General features: G+C 37.0%; 1 protein-coding gene across 2 annotated transcripts; it reads left to right on the top strand.

Moving 5' to 3' along the window:
* The first annotated feature begins 397 nt into the window (after window positions 1–397).
* On the top strand, window positions 398–23,590 carry LOC112565270 (splicing factor 3B subunit 1-like). Of its 2 annotated transcripts, XM_025240633.1 has the most exons (21): window positions 398–473; window positions 1,172–1,353; window positions 1,591–1,671; window positions 2,939–3,056; window positions 5,591–5,670; window positions 6,151–6,547; window positions 7,043–7,479; window positions 9,410–9,616; window positions 9,998–10,099; window positions 11,804–12,070; window positions 12,626–12,896; window positions 13,190–13,335; window positions 13,572–13,718; window positions 14,657–14,782; window positions 15,191–15,412; window positions 16,485–16,667; window positions 16,984–17,162; window positions 17,678–17,863; window positions 20,252–20,524; window positions 22,214–22,430; window positions 22,851–23,590. In XM_025240633.1, exons 1-21 carry the CDS (start codon window positions 452–454, stop codon window positions 23,007–23,009), a joined length of 4,002 nt encoding a protein of 1,333 aa, XP_025096418.1. In that variant the 5' UTR covers window positions 398–451; the 3' UTR covers window positions 23,010–23,590. The 2 variants fall into 2 exon arrangements, with proteins under 2 accessions (XP_025096418.1, XP_025096420.1); XM_025240635.1 differs by lacking the exons at window positions 398–473; window positions 1,172–1,353; window positions 1,591–1,671; window positions 2,939–3,056 and adding an exon at window positions 4,102–5,102.
* The last annotated feature ends 1,508 nt before the right edge of the window (window positions 23,591–25,098 follow it).

Here is a 25,098-nt window from a genome sequence, read left to right as displayed (position 1 = left end):
ACTAAACCTGATGTACGTTTCCTTTATTTATAAAATTATACATAAAAATCTTCATTCATAGACGTGAGCGCACGATTGTGTTCAGTCTCCATTTTCAGATCGAACAAAATATAAATATGTTATAATGAAGCAGTATTCGTAAATGTAAAACGACCATCTCCTAACTAAATACACTGTAAAAATTTATCAAAATGTACCATAGCAGCAATATCTTTTGTTTAGAAGTGATGGGGGTTAAAGTAATTTTTTTGTAGAAAAAGCCACTCTAGCCAAGCCAGTTACTGAGTAGTCACTTAAGCATAAATCGTTGACTTGAACTAAATTAGTTTAAAAATTTATAATTACAAAAAATTTAGTAGAAAGAGAACGAAAAATGCAATGAAAAAAAAAAAAAAGATACGTCACTTCCGTATATTCTAGCCTCTTGATCGGCGGCCATTTGCATGCAATCATGGCGGCTGCAACACACGAAGGTAGTGAAATACTATTATGTTTAAGTTTTAACTATTATCTTGACACCTCTGACGTAAAAAATTACGCATAAGAATAACTTTTGTATCAAATTATCAAAGGCGCGCGTAAAACTCATGTGCAACTGCAAATTAACCGCTTTACCCAGAGAATCTGGATGAACTGTTGGTCGTCTGGGGTAATATTAAAAAACATATTAGATGCACTGAAAGTTTCTTTGGCTTGATAAATTGTATTATTGCGGATGCGATTTTTCACGTAATTATTTTTTTTAAGTCGATGTATATGTGTATCATGCGTGTATGTGTTTGGTGTTGTCTTCCTTTTTCTTGTTACTCCGTGCCCCTGTGTGTTTTGTATACATGTACTTCAATTCGTCGTCAGTACTGTTTGTTTTTCCGTCCCTCGTATGCTTTCCGCGTTGTCCATGTCTCATTCCTGTTGTAAGCGCTAAGAGCTTGCTTTATAGGAGTGTGAATATGTGCTATATAAATCTTAATTTGTTATTAAATTATTTTCTATGTATACATCCCAAGAAAACAGTTGATTTAATTTGCAATCGTTTCGTTTTATTTTCACTTTCATTATCTGCTTATTCTTCATTCTTTTTATACAGTACATCAAACTTTTAAAATTGCTTGGTATTTGTCAGATAATCTCACCACTCTCTCCGCATTAAATTATTTTCACCCTTTTTCAGAGATTGAAGAGCAGGTGCGAAATATCCAGGCCAAAAGGCAAGGGCTTTCTCTGCATGAAGATGAACATGTTGGTCTTGGATCCGCAGGACATTTTGATCAGGAAATTTATGGACATGGTTCCTATGACAACAGTCGATTTGTTGGCTATGACACATCTATTGCAGTTACAGATGAACCAGACGTAAGTGTTGAAGCTTACATAAAAATGTGACGCACTTTATTGATAACTGCACTAAATTTAATATTTTGAGAAAATATTTTTTATGAGAGTGTTAATGTTAAGTGATTATGTGGATTCATAGTAAATTTGTAGGAGGAAAAATGTTCTGTAATTTGAATCAATTAGCATTATCTAAAAAGTTGATTTCATGTGTATTTTTGATTAATATAATTATTTTGCTATTGCTTTTTTTTTAAGGATGAAGAAGAGCCAACAACAGTTACAAAATCGACTTACACTGCTCCTTTGAACCTTCTTCATGAAACAGCCAATGACAAGGTGCTATGCCACTTAATTTTAGAATCAGAAAGTAATCTGCTTAGTTTAAATGAAACATGAGTGAGACTTATTCCTTTCTTGGGTTAAACTAACATTTAGTACCACCAAAATATGTATGATATAAACATGAAATACGCAGGCATTTTGAAATAATAAGATGCTTTGTATCTTTCAACTGCATTTTAAATCAGCAGAATGTTTGAAGCTGCTCCTGTTCTGAAATTATAAATCATATATTAACATTTTGTATTGTACAATTTTAACTCTTAAGATTTTTTTCCCTCCAAGAATTTTGGGTACTTATACTTGGGTACTACTCTACTAGTTACTGATTTGGTGTCTTATTTATACTGCTTGTAGTAACTATTCGTAACTATGTTCAGAAATTTTTTCCTCAAGAACTAGAGCAAAATAAAGTGAATTACATTAGATGTATAGATGACATCTAAAACCACTTGAGAACAAATCTGAGGAAAAAAGAATAGTAAATAACAGTTTAATTAAACATTTGCACAATATAATAATTTTAGCTGATGACTCATCCGCTTTGACGGGAGTTTTACAACAGGTGCATAGATAAAAGTGGTAGAGTTCTGAACCAGAACCGAATGATATTTGCACTTGTTTTATCCCACTTATATGCAAAATTATGGGCATATTATTGAGTGAAGGTTCTCATACAGCTGGCACCTGTTTCCATTTAAACATTTCTTTTTTTAAATAAAGATGTAATCATCATGTAATGTCTGATATATTCCTATGGCAGATTAATTTCCTGAACAAGATTAATAGAGATGTGTTGAATTGTATTTATAATATGGTGCAGTTAAGTGACCATTTAAATATTCTTACATTTTCAAAGGTGATAGAGAAATGTATAAAGTTCCATTAAATTTGATACAGTTATTTTGCATACCTATGTCTATGTTTACTGGATCTAGAGAGGAATAAACTGGCCCAATAACTGGCTTGTAAAATAACGTACTTAAGAGGGATAAAGTAAATTATTTTGGAATTTGCCTTTTTTTTCTGCTGCAGTGCAGTGTGAGTCTACAAATGTCAATGTTGCATGATATATATATGTTAGATTGGCAAGGGCTAAGTTTAGAGCTGTCAGTTCTCTCTCTCTCTTTATTTTTCTTATTAAACCTCTGAATCATTGTTATTGTGAGATGGGACATACCATTTGAAACCAGCGGATGAAGTAAAACTACACTTATGAGATCGTGAAACTGGAAATACATGCTTTCTTTCTTTATGTCTACAGGACTATGATCCTCTGGCTGAGCATCGAATTCCGAAAATTTCTGATAGGGAGGATGAGTACAGAGCCAGGAAGAGACAGATGATTATCTCTCCTGAAAGATACGACCCCTTTGCCGAAGGTCAGTTCCTGATTTGTTCTTTCATAGCTCATGTGACATTATTAAAAATAAACCTTATTGAAGGTGTGCTTCCAATATGTGTGGTATGGAAGGGACATACATATAGCTGTGAAATTTTGTTGTGGACATTGAACATGCTTTTGTCAGTATGCAAAAACAGCTTATTCTGTCTGCTTTCTCTTTCACTGGCCAGAAGGAACTGCCTTTCTCTTCATTCATGTGGCTTACTTTTTTATGTTTTTTGGATATCTTGGTTCTAGGCACAGGTTGACTGAATAAAGGGCCTGTTGTGCTTGATAGGTTGATAAACATAAAAGTAAGATGGATTTTTTTGGGGGTGGGGGGTTATGATTTGAGAAATATGGTTAAAAGTTGAAGTAAATGCCTTGGTGATAATGATTAATGTAATTAAAAGAATTTGGTCAGATAAAATTTGAAGTGGTTCCCCAGCCCTGCTATATGAACATCTTTGTAATTGTACCTTTTTGCTTGTAAATGAGATAGAGAGAAGATTTTTCATTGTCCAGCATTTACTACTTAAAAAGAACTTGTTCATTTGAAGGATATCTGTAAACAATACAGAGATGAGTTTAGTCCTAATGAGTTTTCTCAGAGAATAATGAGTTGCATTAGTCCTTTGTGGATATTGCATGTGATTAAGTCTCCCAAAACCACTACTAATGAAAACATATCTTTCCTTTCTAGCATCAACTTCCAAGCCATGGCCATCTCCAGTCTGCATAAGACTTGAATTTTACACGATCACAGATGGGCTAGTTTTAGTAAATATTGGCAAATGTAGTTTTGACAGCAGAATTTTATCACATCAGCTTTGGTATATTGTTAACCCCTTGCCACTTGGTCGGCATCAGCCAGTCTCTGGTCTCAAAATGCTGTTGCATGATCAATTGAAAGTTATTCATGGTCAGCCCTCTAAATATCATCATAACAGGAATTTGTATCCAAACAAAAACTCTGAAATAGCAGTTAAGTTACCATTTCACCAAGATTTTGACACCTTTGGTGGTTTTGCCATACAGTGTTAATTGATGGGCATAGTACAATAACCACAAAAGTGTAAGACTGTAATGTATGAGTACTATATACATTACAGTATAGCAGATCAGGATTAAAATTAACATAGAAAAATAATCTAGAGTGAATTTAGCAGTATATTTGAAGGAATTTCAAAATAGCAGTGGCTTTTTTTCCCTACCACTAATCACTTTTTAAAATCTTGCAACATTCTTGTATTTGACCTTTGTTATAAGGGTATAATCCAAATAATATAGCTGGAACTAGGGACAGATTTTGATTATAATTTTGGGCATAGAGATAGGCTTGCAGCTTGAGTAGTAGGTGTACTATTCACCATATATGAATAATTCTTACAACATAATAGCGATTAATTGTAAAAGCTTGAAATCCTTTATTTTGTCTTTCTATAGAAGGTTTGGTATTACAATTAAAATGTGACAGCTAAACATTTGGAGATTATAGCAGATTAAAATCTTGAAGCAGTAGAGAGAAGGAACATCTTAAAGTGTATCATTTATGTATCCCATGTCATTGCCCACATTGTTTTGAGACCAGATGTGTGTCACATAGTAAGAAAGCAGTGGCATTAGGTTAACAGTTGCATTAAAAAAAAAACCTGATTGGTAAAACAGCACAAGGGTGAATTAAAATAATAAGGCTGTAAGACTGGTAAGTGGAGGTTCCTTAATACCGGGATTAGTTTTTCTTTCCAGTCCCATTCATTTTGTTCAGAGCTGTTCTATTAAGGATATTACAGGGGAATTCAGGAGATCATTGATCAGTTTAAAGACATTTTAGTATTAGCATTTAAAAAGCCTGTAGGTTTTATTGCTGAAAAATATCATGTGGGACAGCAATCAGATGGAACCAGAGTGATCTACTGAAGTTTTTTTGAGGACTGATCTCATTGGTCACTGCTAATGTGCACTAATATGAGACTTATTTTAGGACTGGTGTGTCTCGTATGACAGACATGGAGAGATGGGCTGCCTGGCTGAAGATAGAACCGTACGTATGCACAAATGGATGGTCAACATAACTGGTCTGTAAGGTTGATGTGAAATGTTTAAAAATTGGTCTCCACTTGTTAAAATTCGAAACATTTGATTTGTGGAAAAGCACCAGCTACATAGAAGAAAATGTGCTGTTTCATTGACATGAGTAAAACATCTAAGAGAGCACATGATCATTTGTGCTAAAGAATATTATCCTCGTGGATGACCGATTTTTAAACTAAATCCAGAAGACCGACTTCTCTTTTTGCAAACTCTGTCAGATGTATTTTCAAATTTTGCCCTCGGTGCATCTTGTTCATTACATATGCAACAGGTGGGGCTTTGTTTTCAGTGCTGAGTAGGGGTATTTTCAAGAGGAAGTCGTTCTTTGGATTCTTTTGCTGCACATTTAAGTCAAGATTCTTTTGTGAAGAAAGTAAATGTAATTAATGGTTTCATGTCACGACACATGTCGTGACTCTACTTTGCTTTCTTTTACAGGTGGAAAAACACCAGATCCGAAACTTGGAGCCCGTACATATGTTGACATCATGCATGAAAGAGCTTTAAACCAAGAACAGGTGTGTTTTATCTACCATCTCTTTTTATTACTACTACCCTTTATTTTCTAAGCACCACATAAAAAAAAAACCAAGCAGTAGCTTTTAAACAAAGCTTCAGCACATATCAGAAAATTTTTGTTTAGATTATTGATTTTTTACTTGTATCCAATGTAGTAATGGGAAAGTCATTATACAGTTATGTGTTTTAAGCTTAGATGAAAACTTATTCCCATGTAACCTTTATATTATGATATAACATTATTTCCATTATTAAGCCTATAGAAATGCTTAAATCTTGGATGAAAACTGAAAATGCCGGATTCTCATTTCCTGTAATTCACTATTGTTTTCTCAACACTAAATAGATTATAAGGGAAAATAACTGTACAGAAGAAACTATGGAACAAGAAGTTTGTAATGATGGGGATAAATTGGTGATGCTTGAGAAATTTTACCAGAATAATTTGACACTTTTTGTTTTCTCTTCCTTGATTATAGATTGGATTACGGCAGCAGATGCAGGAAAAGGCAAGAGCTGGAGAACTGCATGTTGTGAATGGAAGTTCAGCATCAGAGGCACAGAAACAGGCTGGAAAACGACGTCGTTGGGACCAAGCAGCAGGGGAGAGTTCTGCTCAGCCAGCCAAGAAAAAAGCTTCGTCATGGGACGCTGCAGAAACGTCTGTTCCAACACCTTCACACAGTCGATGGGATGAGACTCCTGGTCGCCCTAAAGGTAGTGATACACCTGGGGCCACGCCATCAACTAGAGCTTGGGATGCTACACCAGGTCATGCTACACCAGGTGCAGCGACTCCAGGCAGAGAGACTCCGGGTCATCAAGCTTCAAGTGCACGCAAGAACAGATGGGATGAGACTCCCAAGACAGAGCGTGGTATGTTGTAGTAAACTAGCAGGAAATGCTGCTATTAACTTCAATTATATGGTTTCTTTACCTTGATATTCATGTCAGTTTTTCAGTGGTGGTGGTGTTGAGAAGCAAAAAATGTTGATTATTACATTGATTATGACTGCAGGTTCACTGTAAAATGCCTTAGTACTATAAAGCATATAACAAATGTGATAGCTTTTTTCATAGCTTAGTTGTTGCCACCCCTCACTTTTTTTCTCATTTTTATCTTTGCATAAAAAACCCCATGAAAAAGCAATTGCAGCATGCAAACAATATTAAATTTTTACTTTGTCATATAAAAACTAGTACGTTCAAGCTTTGCCTGCTAGAAGGGATATTGGCAAAATTCAATTATTTCTTAAAGCATTTGCCAAGATATAGAAGAAAGCTAAATTTTATTTGAACTGTCCTCATGACAATCATATTTTTCCATATTTAAATTGGTGTATTATTTAGCTACTATATATATATTTATAGACACACCGGCTCATGGAGCAGGGTGGGCAGAAACACCACGTACAGACCGAGGTGGTGATCTGATTCAAGAGACTCCTACTCCAAGTGCCAGTAAGCGTCGCTCAAGGTGGGATGAAACTCCGGGAGGGGCTACTCCAAGCGGAATGACCCCTAGTTTTACTCCAGGTGGCATGACACCAACAGGCATGACTCCAGGAGGCATGACACCTACAGGAGCAATGACACCAAGTGGCGGCATGACTCCATCGGGAGCAACACCAAGTGGAGTAACACCAACTGGTCCAAAAGCTATGGCTATGGCTACTCCAACACCTGGTCATTTGATGTCCATGACACCAGAACAGTTGCAGGCATACACTTGGCAGCGTGAAATTGATGAAAGGAACAGACCTCTGAGCGATGATGAACTTGACACCATGTTTCCTCCAGGTTATAAGGTACTTTTTTCTCTTTCACGCTGTGTTTAACACTCATTTAGAAGCAGCACCGGGGACTATTTGTTCCGTTTTGAATTTTTTTGTCAGGGATGCATTTGTCGGTAAAGAACATGTTTTATGGGTGTTTTTTTTTTATTTTGAGGAGGTGTACAACACTACCTTTCCAGGTAAGGTACTCTGTTGGACCTTCACAGCCTTGGCTTTCAGGGTCATATGTGACTTTTCATCAAAAATTCTCTTTCGCACTGCCTTTTTCAGGTTCCAGTAGGGTCTATCCTGTCTAATCCTCAGGAACAGGAAATGGGCATCCCTCGGGGCATCATTCTTTCACCAACTCTTTTCAAAATCAAAATAGATTCAATCAATGGTTTGGAAGCCTTGTTATGCGTAGATGAATTTTGCTCTCTACATCCGAGGCCGATCCCTACCATGCCCCGTATGCCGGCTTCAGTTGTGCATAAACAGTGTGCAAAAGTAGGTGACAGAAAATGGCTTCAAATTTTCTTCTACGAAGTCAGTAGGCATCCACTTTTGCAAGCTGCGTGGTATGTTTCCAAAGCCATCTATTTCTGGGAATGGCACGGTACTGAAAGTGGTCCAGGAAGTAAAATTCCTTGGGGTCATCTTTGACCATAAACTGACTTGTCTCTCTCTTATCAGATCTCTACGCCTCTCTTGTCAGAAAGCCTTTGACATTCTTAGAGTGGGGTGTTGGACCCCACGGTCCTCCTTTGTCTGTATTGTGCCCTGGTCCGTTCCAAGCTAGACCATGGAACCATCATCTATGGTTCTGTTGGAGAGTCCTACCTCAAAATTCTTGATCCTTTTCACATTCAAGGGCTCTACATCTGTTTGGGTGACTTCCACACCACTCATGTACAAAGTTTGTACACAGAAGCTAGTGAGCCTCCACTTTCTCTCCATGGTCTGAAACTCAGGCTATCCTATGTTTGTCGTTTAAAAGCTCATCCCGGAAACCCTGCGTACCATACTGTTTTTGGACCTCATCATGCTGCCCTGTATGCCCTTTGTACCAAGGAACAAAAGCCACCATAACTATGTATTGCACATCACCTACAAGCCACCGTAGTAGATATTCAACAGATAGAACCTCTTTCTCTACTACCAGCTCCTTGTTGGACCCTTCCTGTTCCAGAGATTCATCTTGATCTTACAGCTTTTAAAAAAAGGGACACCAGTGACCTAATTTTTTTCCAATGCTTTTATGAACTCCTTTCTGACCATCCTGGATTCAGTTCAGAATTTTTTTTTTATTATTAAATTTTATTATTTTCACTCAAAATTCAATTGAAAGTTCACTGAATTACATAGTAATTGAGTGAAATAGGAGAACAAAAAATTTTCAGCCATGTTCTTGATAACAGAAGTTCTTATTTTCTAGGTGCGCCAGCCAATCAGATCACAGTTTCGAAATTTTCACTGAAAATGTCCAGATAAGCCAGCAGAAACCTTTGAAGAAAGATGACTTGCAAAAGTTGAAAATAATGTGCAAGCTATTTCTAGCTCTACATCATTGATATAGGGAATTAGGGGAGAGAATGCAAATCCATTGATATGTAACATAACAGATTTAGATGATTGATGTGTACATAACCAAGGCATAAATATGAGTAAATTTTTGGTATCAGCACAAGAAATTTAGTGAGGGTAGGTGTGAACAAAAATACATCAAAATACATATTTTTCAATAAAAAAAAAGCGTATCTACACCATAGGTATATGTCAGAGTATCAAAATTTCAAACTCAGTCATAGCACCCCCAAAAACTGCTGTTTATATATGTGTGTATGTATTCAGCCACACCTATATGTATGTGTTCAACAGCTTTTATTGCTACATACAAAAAAAAATTCAGAAATGTAACAGTCATGACAAATTTGATGGTGGAAAACATTTATTTTACCAATAGGTTCTTCAACCACCGGCTGGGTATGTACCAATCCGGACACCAGCACGAAAGCTGATTGCAACCCCAACTCCAATGATGGGGACAGGTACACCAACAGGTTTTCGCATGCAAACACCTGACAGTAAAACTCATGTTGTTGACATGCAGCCTAAAGGTAATTTACCAATGATGAAACCAGATGACATGCAGTACTTCGACAAATTGCTGGTAGGTAAAAACTAATGTTTGTGAATTATGTTTGTGCATGTAATTCTTATTTATGTGTGATTATTTTGAGTAGAAATGTCATATGACTTCATAAATCTTTTAAAAGTCTTTACTGACATTACTTAATAAGGCATCTTGAGTTACCCTAGAGCCCATGAAGGGGAATTACATGGTCATGTTTGCAGTGATAGTAATCTTCATGCATTATTCTTTGAAGTTTGGGTTATCATTGAATGTGTGTAAAGACAATATAAAGTAAATACAGGATTTGCCACTTTAACTTCCTTCATCATTATCTTGTAGAAGAGGGATTGAATAGTTCCATTTATGTACAGGTAGTTTTTGTCGTGTCTACAAATGCTTTGTCATGTTTATTCACAGGTTGAGGTTGATGAAGAAACTTTGTCTCCAGAAGAACAAAAGGAAAGAAAGATCATGAAGTTGTTGTTGAAGATAAAAAACGGCACACCTCCTATGAGAAAGGTGATGAACATGTTTGCTGATTCTGATATGATGATGATAATAACATTGTAATTCCAGGCGCAAGACATACACTATACTATACAATGAATAATGCCACATTTACAAGGAGTATTTTTGTATCAAATTATTTTTGGTTAGGGCAGACATGATTTAAGGTGGGATTTTGCATTTACAAATTTAATAATAGTAGATTTATGTAGCACAGTTTTCAACTGCAGAGTTGACTGAATGTGATGTACAGAAAAGAAAAATTTCTGACACAGACCAAACTTATCTACAAACATTTATACAGAGAGCAAGAGACAGAAATAATGGGTAGAGAAGGATGTCATCAAGCATGGCACTTCAACAGGGCATCAAAAGGGTAACAGTAAGATTGGGCAGCCATGGCAAGTTGGAGTCTACACTTGTGTTAAACAGAACAAAACAGTATACAAGCCATTAGAAGATTTTAGTCTATGCTAATAATTTAAGATCCAAAATATAAAATATGAGTGGTGTGGAGATGAGAAAATGTTAAATTTTGCAGTGAAATAGAGAATATGGTATGGATTTAACTGTAGAGACAAGATAATGCTGGTGCAGACATAAATATCCTGAACAGAAGCAGGCAGGAAAATGAAAACACAGATGAAAAGTTGACACACAATTACAGTTACTGATAGTTTTGCACCTGCCTTACATTGAGTCTACTACTCATAAGCTTAGTGCAATCAGCACTAAGGATGTTGATCTTTGGGCAAGAGAGACAAACCATGTTGGAACAGGTGAGACACATCCAAGTACATGAACTTTTCATGACTTTCCTCAAACACATAAATGGTAATCAACACATATATTTGATTTAGTGGTGGTTATCTCCTACTGGCTTAGGGGAGGTGTATACTCACAACTGCCACAAAAAAAAAAAACCCCAGAAGAGTTTTGGGTCTCTTTTTCCAGACTGTTGCTTATGCTCAACCACACACAGGGTACATCTGGATCATGGGCACAAAATCTCCTGCATAATGCTAATGGACTAAAAAAAAAAGTCTCAGGACATGAAAGAGAGATGGGTGAATGGGATCTTAAGTCATAATTCTGTAATATTGAAGCATTTCTTAAAATGTCTATTTTACAGATATTTAGAAAATGCAAACACAGATTGCTTAGTGTGTATATGGGTAAAAATACCTTGTCTAGATAAAATTATTAAACCTAATTCTTATGGTCATGTGTATACTCAAAAAATTCAAAGCAACTTTTAAATATCTTTGTTTTTACTATACGGTAATAAAATAATATATAAATAGCACTTTAAAACTGTTTTTGAGTACCTAGTGAAAATTGTGACTTTAATCAACGATCATGCATAGTACAAATATCAAGCCACTTTGATGGTCAGTCTTGGGAATGTGAATACACTGTTGACAAAAGACAAGCACGTGCTGAGCACAAGTGGGTTTTGATTCATCTGCTCTGATCATACGACAAAAGAATGACATTTTTACCTTATGATAAGTGCACACACAATATACACAGTGGAGGGGTAGTAGACCCAACAGTCAGTTCCTGACAAGCTAAAATATTTTAAGGAGTTATATTCAAACGATTTTTGCCAATTATTAACAATTAGGTGTGTGATCTGAAAATGATACTAAAGTATAAATATCTTTGAGCTTTTCCTGTAGCTCATTATATTTTTAAGATATTGGATGTGTACAGGCTGCCCTTCGTCAAATTACCGACAAAGCCAGAGAGTTTGGGGCAGGGCCACTATTTAACCAGATTCTCCCATTACTTATGTCACCAACCCTGGAAGACCAAGAGCGACACCTGCTTGTGAAAGTTATTGACCGCATCTTATACAAGTTGGATGACCTGGTTCGTCCATATGTGCACAAGATTTTGGTGGTCATTGAGCCCCTACTGATTGATGAAGACTATTATGCACGCGTGGAAGGCCGTGAAATCATATCCAATTTAGCAAAGGTAAAGTAGAAAGCAATCCTGGTAATTTTTACTTTCCTTTTCTGAGTGTATCATCAGCTTTGTATAGTTTTATATATGTTTAACAATTTGTTCACAAAGTTGCACAGCTGCAGGATAGGCCTGAATATCTGGTATCAAACATGCATTGATGTTCTTTTTAGATGACATGTCTCTTGCATCTGTCCTTTCACTCTTCGTTGAAAATTATTGCAACCAGTGCTTCAACTGACTTTATCTGGTCGTGTCATGGATATAGTAAATAACAGTTTTAGTTTTTCTAGGACCATAATATTCCTTGGATGGCTTTGAGGAGCTTGAAAGTGCAGCTGGAGAGAAGTTATAAAACAGATGTCATCCAAGCCTAAGAAAAAAATTTCTTTGCATTGCTATCTTGTTTTTTTTCCCACCTTCCATGTCAATAATCATAAGTTTCTAAAGTAAAGAACATACATGATCTTTTTCTGTGCATGATAAGTATGTTCAGTTGTGTGTTATGGAGTACTTTATAAGTTTGATTTTGTTTCAATATTAACATTTCAAGTACTGGTTTTACAGGCTGCCGGTCTGGCCACAATGATCTCTACTATGCGCCCAGATATTGATAACATGGATGAGTACGTGCGTAACACCACAGCTCGCGCCTTTGCTGTGGTAGCCTCTGCATTAGGCATCCCTTCTCTTCTGCCTTTCTTGAAGGCTGTGTGCAAAAGCAAGAAGTCATGGCAGGCTCGACATACAGGAATCAAAATTGTGCAGCAGATAGCCATCCTTATGGGTTGTGCCATACTCCCCCATCTCAAGAACCTTGTGGAGATCATTGAACATGGTAAAATAACTTGCACCCTGTTACTTTGAGGGTCATAACACGCAACTTCCAGCAGTATATATATAGGTGTACCTTAATGGGAGCATAAAGAAAATATGTTAGTGGGCATTTCTCTTTTTGAACTTTCAATTTGTTGGACTTGTCAATACAGCTTATGTAAAGTAACAAGGTTCAAAACACTGATCAGCATAGATGCCAATAAGTCAGTAATATCTCTGTGCTAACTGACTGGAAATTAGGTAAGAGATTTATTTGCTACATGTGCAATCAGGTGCATCCACCTTTATCAACAGGTCTTGTTGATGAACAGCAGAAAGTGCGCACAATTACTGCCCTCGCATTGGCTGCTCTGGCAGAAGCAGCCACCCCATATGGTATTGAGTCTTTTGACAGTGTTCTGAAGCCTCTCTGGAAAGGTATCCGTCAACACAGAGGAAAGGTCAGAAGCCAGTCTTTCAAGATAAAAACAAAAGAAATTTTTCTTGAAAATCTGTCGCTGAAAATGAGAAAAGTTGTTTGTTTTGCTGTTTTTTTTCCCTCTTGTTTTGTTCAGGTAAATGTGACTAAAAAGGATTAATCCAAAAATTGGTCCATCTCTATATGTAGAATTAAACAATAAAAAAAGTAAGTGCAGAGTGTTGAATTTTTTTCTTTTTGCCCCCCACAACAAAAAAGGGTCTTGCTGCTTTCCTGAAAGCCATTGGATACCTGATACCCTTGATGGATGCAGAGTATGCTAACTACTACACAAGAGAAGTCATGTTGATCCTTATTCGAGAGTTTCAGTCTCCTGATGAGGAAATGAAGAAAATTGTTCTGAAGGTATGGTATAACCTTTATGAAATGTACATTATGATTAGCAGACTGATGCAAGGTCATTGTTTCTGTGTATGTAAGAAAGCAGTTAATTTGATTTTACAGTAACATAAGTTCTTGACTGACTTGTGAGTTCAGTCAGCTGATAACTAAGAATGAATTTGATGTTTATACACATCACTTTTCTTGCTCTCCTGTAATCTGCACATTTTAGTTATGTTCTGTGTATCATGTTTAATCCAGTTGATGTCTTTATTGTCCTCGGTACAAACTTATTATGTCACAAGAAAGCATTTGAGGTCAATTTGTATGCATACCTAACCCAGTTGCACAACATCAATGCAAAATATATACAAATGACATCTTTGTTGTCCGTACAAGGCATGTTCCAAGATATACATTTTTCTTAGGCCCACAAATCACTACACATGCCAACATAATATACAGCATATATATATACCCATATATGACATTCAACACTTTCTACCTAATACCATTTATCGTGATACAACAAGTCAGTTGTCCTCCAGATACATCATTGACATAAGAGACATTTCATTCTTCATTGCAAAATAGGTGGTGTCACAAACGTTGATCAGCAGTAAAAAGTGTAGCAAAGCAAATAAGACTCAAAACAGGATTCATTTCTGTGATAGCTTTTTGCTATCTTGCTATTGAAACCAGAATGTTACAGAGCACAGTCAAAGAACAGAATTGTAAGAGGTCTTGCATGTGGTCTGTAGAAAGTGTGGAAAACGCTGACTGGTAGGTAAAGCAGTCATCTAAATGTCTTATATTTGGTGAACATCTGAGCTAATTGGATTAGCTAGCAAGTGCCTAGCAACATGCTGTGTACCAAGCCATGAAACCTCACTGTTAAGGTTATGCATTATGTTTGCATTATAATAAAGATATAATAAATAAGATGCGTATTAATTGTGCAGGTGGTAAAACAGTGTTGTGCCACTGATGGTGTAGAACCCCAATATATCAAGGATGAAATTCTACCTCCATTTTTTAAACACTTCTGGAATCAGCGCATGGCACTGGATAGGCGAAACTATCGACAGGTTTGTTTGAATTAAGCAACTAAAACTGGATTAGGTTTTTCAAATAGTCCTATTTTCCAAAGTGGAAATCAGGTTTGTTTTCGTTCATGCGATGTGACTACTTTGTAAAGGGGTAATTTTTTATTTATTGCGGTTTGATAAAGACAGGGAAAGAATTTGGTTTTCTTACTCTTGCAAATTTTAAATTTCTGTTTGTTGGTAACCAAAAAAAAAAGGCAGTTGCAACTGATTGCCAAATGTTCATTGCTGGTGGTCATGATTTTACACAACAGTGTTTCTACAAGTATCGTTATGCTGGGCAATGCATAAATGTTAATGCATGTTTTTGGACATTTGTTGGTAATTCTGCAGTTTTACTATGTCTTTTTGGCGAGTTGCAATAAATCATTTTGTCTTGTTAATTTGTAGCTGGTGGACACAACAGTGGAGATTGCAAATAAAGTGGGGGCAGCTGAAATTGTCTCCAGAGTGGTTGATGACCTGAAGGATGAAGCTGAACAATATCGCAAGATGGTGATGGAAACTATTGAGAAGATTATGTCCAATCTGGGTGCAGCAGACATTGACTCACGCTTAGAGGAGCAACTTATTGATGGAATCTTATACGCCTTCCAAGAACAGACAACTGAGGTAGAATTTTCCACTTACATGTTATTTTACTCCTAACAACAATCCACAGACACTCTGTGACACTCTTATTTCTTGTTACCTGATTTCTCTCTTTTTTTTTTAAATTGCTTTTATTCATCCTTATTTGTTGTCCATGTCTCAAGCACTAAGAACACGCTCCTTATGAGCATGAGTGTGTGCTATACAAATCATTCATTTATTATTATTACATAATACTTTGTAACTGTAGAACCATTTTAATATTATTCCATTTCAAATATTACTCCAACACTCACATGGGGGTCATGATTTTTGTTGTTTTTGTTGCTAAAACTTAGATTTTGTGTGTCTGTGTGAGACTGTAATTTGTAGATCAGCTAGGGCAATTGTGTGTAATATCACTGATCTCAAGTTATCAAATTATTGGATAAGTTAAGCGCAGTGGTTCTCAATGTGTGATCCACGGACAACTTGTGGGCTGCACATGTAAGTCAGGTGATCCACAGCCGACAGCCATCATATGTCAGCAAAGTGATGTTTAAATCACCATATGTGCTAATTAGTCCAGTATTGATTTCACGCGAGTTTTAATTTTATCAATGCCCTACAGCTCGTTTGCTTATAACACTTACAAAGTTTTTATGTTACAACGCGAGCAGTGTGTCATTTAAGCGTGTTTTCCGTGACTCCTTAGTAATGCAGTGCACTTCCTTAAATTTTCATGTGTATTTTGTGAAGTATGTAATTTTATGTCAACTTATTACTATACTACAGTCACAAAAACACATTTAGTTTTTAATTATAATGAAACAAATGTGGCAATTTAAATTTGAAGTTAACAGTACAGAATGATTTTAGACCTTGGTGTTCTGCCATTTTTTGTCTTTTTTTTTTATACTTTACTAGAGTGGTCCGTGGTCTGAAATACTTTGAGAACCACTGGTTTGCCCAACAGCAAGTTTGGATTTTTCACAACAAGTTTGTGGAGATGTGTAAAGCTAGCACATTCCCAGAAGTCACATATTAAGACATATTAAGCAAACTTGAGCCAGTCATGCTTTTAACATTTTTCATTTGTGGTTGGTCTGTGTAGGATGTTGTAATGCTCAATGGGTTTGGAACTGTCGTAAATGCCCTCGGGAAGAGAGTGAAGCCTTACTTACCTCAGATCTGTGGTACAATCCTTTGGCGTCTCAATAATAAATCTGCAAAAGTGAGGCAGCAGGCAGCTGATCTTATCTCACGCATTGCTGTTGTCATGAAGACATGCCAGGAGGTTTGTTGGGTTTTTTTTTTTTTTTTTTGATTTTATAAAATTTTAAGTGATCTTTTTATGCATCAGAGACTTTTAACATTATATTTTAGAAATAGAAGAGGGAAAGGCTTTATGCTCATAAAATTGTTTAATAATTAGAAAGATTTTGTTTACATTATGCTTGATTATGGTTATATGGTGACTAGTTTTTAAAAAACCATTTATAAAATGCCAGCAGCATTGCAAACCTTGCAGAAAATCTTATAGTCTGCTCGTAGTCTAAAAACTTTACATAATATGATAGTTTCATATTGGATATGTATCATCATGATTACAGGAGAAACTGATGGGCCACCTTGGAGTTGTTCTTTACGAGTACCTAGGCGAGGAATACCCAGAGGTGTTAGGTTCTATTCTGGGTGCTCTTAAGTCTATTGTCAACGTTATTGGCATGACTAAAATGACGCCACCAATCAAAGATCTGCTTCCCAGGCTTACACCTATTCTTAAAAACAGGTAATACATTTTTCCTTTAGCCTCGTGCTCACAGAGAATAGGCTGTTTATGTATTTTCTCAGAAAGTGTAAGCAACACAGTCTTACCATTTGAAAAGTGCATGTTATTTGTTTTCATCTTCCTTTCACATAAAATATTTTCTAGAGATCACAAAATTTTGGCCTTTAAAAAAATTGTAAAAGTACTTATTACAAAAATATAATTTTGAATGACTATTATCAAAACTAGAAATTAATTAGTTTTACCTATTATGTTTTGTTCTTTTAGAATTTCCACAGGTAAGCTTACCTGAAACTGCTTTTTGAAAACATTGTTTTGAAGGAATTGAGCAAAAACAGTCTTGAAGGCTATGTTTATTTTCATATGAAATTGAAATATCATATGTTACTCAAAATGGCTGATTTGGTACAAGATTTAAATATATTGCTCATAAAATGCATCGGTGACGATAAAAGAATCTTGCTGTTAAGTAATTTTAGTAATTTTTATGATGTAATTAATTTTTTTGTGTGTAGGCATGAGAAGGTGCAGGAAAATTGCATTGATCTTGTTGGACGCATTGCTGATCGTGGTGCTGAGTTTGTTTCTGCAAGAGAGTGGATGAGAATCTGTTTTGAGCTGCTGGAATTGTTGAAGGCTCACAAAAAAGCAATCCGGCGAGCCACAGTTAACACATTTGGATACATTGCCAAGGCGATTGGGTATGTGTCTATGACAGGATAATAATAATGACATTAATCCATTCCTTTAGTTTATGCAAACAAAGTTTGAGAACATAATTTTAAAGTTAAAAGAGAATTACATAGCCTAACATATGGGGGTTGCTAAAAACTGAAGTCAGTTGAGTAAAACAATATTTTATATATTTATTTTTTTGTGTGTGTAGAGAAACAAACATTATATGACAAGTATATGTATAACTTTTTTTAGCGAAGAATGCACTCATGTATGATTGCGAGCGTGTGTGTACATCTAGATGTAGCCAACATTTAACATGTTTAATGCTTAACAGAAAAAAATGAAATGATGGAAAAGAAATAGTCTGATCTACGGTCCGCAGGGTGATTATGATTCCCCTGGAAAATCAAACATAACCAACTAGACCTGGGGTATCAAACACCCGGCCCGCGGGCCACATCCGGCCGCCAGGAAATTTTACCTGGCCCGCGAAGGAATTTTAGTAAATCATTGTTAATGGCCCGGCGACAAGTAGAACGCAAACAACAGAAAAGTTGCCGTCGAGCACAGCAAGCGATGGGATGAGTTTAGTGAAGTTTGTACAGTGCACTGGTCAAGTTACCACCGCTCCTGTTAATGATCTGAAGGGAGGGTCAAGGCGGGGCCCATAAATCTGACCTGTCATACAGGACACCCTGGCCTGAACACGGGCCGTGGGTCGAAGATTTTTAGTACCTGTTAACTTCCCTGACTCGGTCCGAGATCAAAGGGTGACTAGGGTCAACCCACATGTATGATGAGGCAGCTCAGCCTCAGACTAGTAGAGACTCATCACTCTCTGACTCTGCGGGCTGGCGAGCGGAAGTCGTCTCGATGAGACGTTAAGTTGTGAGAAGCAAACTTGTGGAGATCAAGTTGGTGGGAGTATAGCGTCTCCAAGGACAGGGATTATATATATACCTACCAACTGGAATTATATGTGCGAACTGTGCATGATACGTGTGAACTGAATTAAACACGCGGACTGTGGATGATAAGTGCCAGCTGTGGAATACTGACTGTCCAGTCCTGCGTCGTCAAGAGTAAATAACTGCCGCCAAAGAGATAAGTATCCGAGTATAAATAGCAAGCCACAGTGTTGAAATAATTGCTTCTTGTGCATATATGATTTGTGTCTTTTTTGCCTGATTATATCTTCTTTTACATACATATACTGATGCAACAACATCACATGTCATAGCAAACAGTACTGAGCAGAGCAGAGCACGCGATTGTTTATTAGAATTAATTGAAAGCTGTGTGTAGTGTGCGAACTTAACTCTAGTCATAGGTATTGGTGCGCCATCTGGCGGGGAACAAAGGCAGATGATCAGAGCTAAGCACGTGTTGTGACTTTTCTAAAGACTTTTACTTACTGTTAATTTACTTAATAAAGATCGAGAACATTACACTGTGTAGTGAAGGGATTTTTGTAATTTCAATACCAATCAAATTTCAAATTAAAGCTAGCCAAGAGAAAAGTTGATTTTGAAAACAGTCTTTCAAAGCCAATGGGAGGCTGAATACATGTTTACTAATATCAGCGGTAAACCAGTGTGTCTACTTTGTGGAGATACAATAGCTGTGACGAAAGAATATAATCTGAGATGGCAATACGAGACTAAACATCAGGACAAGTTGAAAAGCCTGAATGTAAAACAGAAGCTAAAGAATGTGTAATGAGTGACTGAAGGCAAAGTCACCTTAAGTGATGAATTCAAATATTAAAATTCCAGGAACACAAAATTAAAAATCAGCTTTGTTGTGGTTATGGCAACTGCCCTGGGTGAGAAATGGTTCAGTACTACCCATCAGTAGGTGTGTTGTTGGCGTCCGTTGAGACGTATTGTTAATGCTGTGGAGGTCTGTAGTTTAACTTGGATTTCTGCTGAATTTTCAGAAATAGAGTTCCTGACGGATTGTAGTGAATGTCTGTTGTCTTTGTGTAGTTTAATTCACTTCAATATCTCACCACTGAATGTCATACAGTTTATTTTATTTTCCCCCTAACCCGGTTTAGGCCAATGAAACGCCAAGCCACTGGGTAACTAGAGTGATAACTTAGTGACCCCATGCCAACCAACCACAACAGTTTTTCTTTACCATGTAGTCAGCAATAATCCTTACCTGGATTGACCGTGTCTGCCAAAATTGCACTACGTTATGTGGAATTACAGATTAAATCTTGTTTGCTAAAGGAGTATGGAATTCCCCTTTCGTGTCATGGCATGATGCAATTTTGTGGTTTGTGTCACACGGTCACTTGGGTTCCCAAAAATGCATCTGTGATCTACTTATGTAAAGAAACGTGTAATTTGACCCATGAATCGCTACAATCTGTAACCAATTATTGATGTGACAAATCTGTGCAGGCCTCATGATGTGCTGGCTACACTTCTCAACAATCTGAAAGTACAGGAGCGGCAAAATCGTGTGTGTACAACAGTTGCTATTGCCATTGTGGCAGAAACATGCTCACCATTCACAGTTTTGCCAGCCCTGATGAATGAATATCGTGTACCAGAGCTTAATGTGCAGAATGGTGTACTCAAGTCTCTCTCCTTCATGTTCGAGTACATTGGGGAGATGGGCAAAGACTACATCTATCCCATCACACCCCTACTAGAAGACGCTCTCATGGACAGGTAATCTTGCAAATAGTGATCATCATTGAGGGATGAAAGTGGGCAACGTTGAAGTATCAAAAAAGTTTAAAATTTTAAAAAGTTACCTTATTTGCAGTGTGTGTTAAAATGTGGATGTGAAATTTTAGCCAGTAAAATCATTCTGTTAATTTGGATGTGGAATGCTTTGCTTTGATGTGATGTGCATCTAAAACTGTAAAAATAGTTGGAAAAGAAATGAAAATGACACCAAATGTAGTTTATTCTGTAGGCAATTTTTTGGATAACAAGCATCACACCAAGACAGATTGTAAAGATATTTAGGGTCTTTCATGTGAAGTCATTCTTTTTAGAATATGGGTAAGAAACCCATGTCTGACTGAATGTTGTTTCCAGGGGACGTATTTGATTCTAAACACTTAATTGCGTGGAGAAACTTGTCATCTTTTTTAAAGGCGGAACTACTTGTGGCTGACAGCATTTAATGGTATCGCCCGTGCGAGGGAAGGTAGGAGTACAAGGGATGCTGATTACTAGTGTCCAGTCATCTCCAAGACAATAGGCAGGATACAGATCACAGGCACTGCTGACTAGCCAAACAATAAAACGTCTTTCTCACCCAGCCAGTACATACTGAAGGGTCTGAGAGCTGAAGCAAAACGATGTCTATCTGAACATATTGTCATGGTTAGGATTGAGTGTATTCTCCACAAATAAACAAAAATAGAAAATATATATAGGGGAGCAGGATGAACAACGCAAATAACACAAATATAAAGACTACTGAGTTTTCAAACTTTATTTTTATTGCTTTTTTTTTAATCTTTCTCTTCTCCCAAATCACCACACTTAGCAAATTGTTTATATTGAATTGGGATAATCCCCGATGTAATGTACGCAAGGTAGATTCTTTCACTTACAGAATAACTTGCGCCTAGTGGGGACTAGTTACAGAATACATCCAATATTATGTCTATTAGGACAACCAAAGATGATCAGCACATGCCTATCCATTTTTGATATCTTCACTTCGAGCGAAGAGGTGCACAAGACTGAATGTGCATGAACGTGACCTACAAGGTCCTTCACCTTGTACTCACCAACAGACAAACATGGACTGTGGGGTTGCTTTTGTAGATGGTGAATAGGCTCTGTGTTACAGGTGTGAATTGTTGCCCATTTGTAAAGCTATGAACATTGCACACAAACACAGATGTACTTCATGTCAATCACCAGGGAAATAGAAAATGTTGAATATTGTCATCCCTTATAACTAAAGAAAGATACAGAGATCTAAAGAAAGATAGACGAAACCAATAAAAATAAAGTTTTTAAATTCAGTAGTTTTTATGTTTGTGTCATTTCTGCTGTTCATCGTTTTCTCCTTCATTTTTCTCTCTAATTTATGGAGAATTTATTCAGTTGTCTTTCCTACCCCTGACTGTTCAGCTGCAAACCGTTTCACCTCAGCTTTGTAAACGCCAACAGCAAGTGCTCGGCTGAGAAAGACGTTTTATTGCTCGAGTAGTCGACATCACCTGTGATCTCCACTCTGCCTCAGAGTCTGGGTAGCAATTAGGGAAAACTGACCGCTTGTAAAAGTCAGCACCATATACTCCTGCCTTCCCTCGCACAGAAGTCACGCCTTTGATCACAAGAAAAATTTTGAGCTGGGTGTGAAGGTAAAAGGTACGATTTTTTTTCTGACAGAGACCTGGTGCATCGACAAACAGCCATGGCAGCCATTCAGCACATGGCACTTGGTGTAGCGGGCTTTGGATGTGAGGATGCCCTGACACACCTTCTGAACTATGTTTGGCCAAATATCTTTGAGACTTCACCACATGTTGTGCAGGCCTTCATGGGAGCAGTAGAAGGGTTAAGGGTGGCAGTTGGTTCCTCCAAAATCCTGCAGTACACATTACAGGTAAAACTGAAAACATTATTTTTACTGGCATTATTAATAAAAATGGTAATATCAGATTTTGAAGGGAGAATTAGAAATAAAAGGTGCTTTTTATTGCCATTCTCTCCCCCCACAAATACAGATTTCAATTAGCTTTTGAATACGTCAGTTTGATGTGTGATCGATCATTTTTTGAATTTATAATCAAAATCATCACTGATCTTCTTTAAGATGTGTAGCCTAACTTGTTTGCTGCACCCCCAGGTTTGGTTAACATTTTAAAGCATGCATTGTCTGCTGCTCAGTTGATAATTTGTGAGCTTACTAGTGAGTGGTGAGTCAAAGTTGAGTCAAGACTTGGTTATCGAAATTAAATTATCATCATAAAGTTATATTAACTGTTCTAAATTATCTGTTTATTAGTTTGGTTGGCGTTTTCAGGGTCTTTTCCATCCAGCAAGGAAAGTGCGTGATGTGTACTGGAAGGTGTATAACACAGTTTACATTGGTGCTCAGGACGCCATGATTCCTGCCTATCCCAGAGTACCCAATGATGCCAAGAACCAATACATCAGATATGAACTGGATTATGTTTTGTAGTTGACTGAATCAAGGTCTTTATCATTACGCATTTCTCAGTGGAAGATCAACCTCGTTTTTCTCTTCCTGCATTGTCCTGAAGTGATTTTTAAAAATGGGAGAAGGGGAATATGGACAGGAAAAGAAGTGTTTTTTTGTTACTTTGTATTTGTGTACTCTGTGCCGGCAAAACGCTCACTACAGCAGATACTGGTGAATGTTATCAAATGGCTGTGACTGTTGCATCCTGGAAACTTTGTCTTGCAGCAGATAGATGCCAAGAACAGTTTGATCACAGAGTGGAGTGTTGAACAGTGGATGTGCATATAGCCTTCATGTATTCCATTATGATGACCATGTGAAATGCTTCCTATCTGCATCATGTGGAGTTCCGATCGCTTTAGGCCTTGCTTTTAGTATAAGACCAATTTTTCATGCATTAAATATCTTAAAACACAACCAGAAAGCTAAATTCTAAGTGAAGCAAAGCTAAGAGTCAAGTTAATTTTTTTAAAATTAATCCTAGACATGTGATGGTCAAGAAAAATTGAATACAAGTTGCTTCTTTGCTTAATATACAAATAAAACAATTTTTCCCTAAATGTGTTGTGTGCCTTTTAATTCAGCTGTGCAGCTGTGATTCAAGTACAGTAGTCTGTAGAACCTCAATTAACGACCACAATCCGTTCTGGAAAGTTGGTCAGTATCGGAAACTACTTTCCCCATAAGAAATAAAGGAAATGGATTTAACTGGTTCCCAGCTCCTGTTGACTCACTAATATTTGAAAGTTACAGGTTATGTAGGTTTTTTTTTTTTTTAATGAGAGCAGTTATAATACAATATAAATGGAGTTAAATAAAAAAAAAAATATTAAAGAAAACATTGAAATAAAAAAAAAAAAAACTTGCCGTTTTGACGGCGTGGGTGGATGGAGGGAAGGAAGGGGTGGAATTTGCTGTTTGGATTCCACCTCCATGAGCACGTGCCAATGTAAAATCGGAGGTGACTTCCCTTTTCTGTCGCTTTGTTGCTCAATACAGCATGTGTCTTTGCTGGTCCCTCCTCAACCTCACACAACCGGCACCTGCGAGCCAACTTGCGGTCATCAGCTGGGATGATGATGACTGATGATTTTTCTTTTGCTCAGATAGCGTAAAAAAGATCGAGCGGTGAAAACCGATCTTTGATTTACAGATACATGTACAAATAATCAGCACTTGAGTTTTTAAATACCTCCTGACTATCTGGTTAAAGATCTCTTTTGCTGTTCTGCGGTGCGTTTGTGAGTTGTGTATGAACATGTCTATGTTAAAACCAAGAGTTGCAAAGAACCCTGTGATTGGTCATGATCGACAGACCTGTTACAATATTCGGGCTTCTAACTTTCTCTGGCGCCAATTTGCATCCTGTTTGTAGCGAATCATTGTGGAATGGGGCGATGTGAGGGGGTAGGTTGCGGTCTGTGATTTATACTTAGTTGTCCTTGGTATTCAGTGCGGCAGGCTCTCGGGAGGTGAAATTAAGAACATGTCTGGTATGCAAGTGGCCCCCACCACAGATTGCCTCACATCGTTAATGAAGTGATTATGCTAATGAATTCAAACAAGCACTAACATTGCTGATTTCAAACTATTAGGACATGTTGATTTTACGACATCGGAGTGCATCACACAAGTCTACGTGCACCAATTAACGCTTCACAAGTTTTGATCGACTAAAACAAAAAAGTCATTGGGAATTATAATCATAAGAAAATATTTAAGTAGACTATGAAATAGCTTAAAGAGGAGGGGAACCTTTATAAAAGTGTTACTTCCAAACTGCATACAAATACAAGTGCACACAATATTATCTCTAACATCTTGATTATCAATAGCCTCACTAGTTTTCTTAATTACACCAATATGTACACATCGCATGGCAGTAGATAATTTACACAAGTAATGTTTATGAATCTGTATAAATGTAAAGGGATTAACATCGAGTTGCGAGAACTTGGTAACCTGTTTCGCCCGTTTGAGCACAGTTTTGGTGGTCTTCAAGTGTGACTTTTCAATCACTGACTCTGGATCCTGATAAACATTCTGAAATATTTTTGTGCACGTCTAC

The sequence above is a fragment of the Pomacea canaliculata genome, linkage group LG5 (genome assembly GCF_003073045.1).
Source record: "Pomacea canaliculata isolate SZHN2017 linkage group LG5, ASM307304v1, whole genome shotgun sequence".
Classification (NCBI taxonomy): Eukaryota; Metazoa; Mollusca; class Gastropoda; order Architaenioglossa; family Ampullariidae; genus Pomacea; species Pomacea canaliculata.
This window is presented reverse-complemented; position numbering and strand designations above follow the sequence as displayed.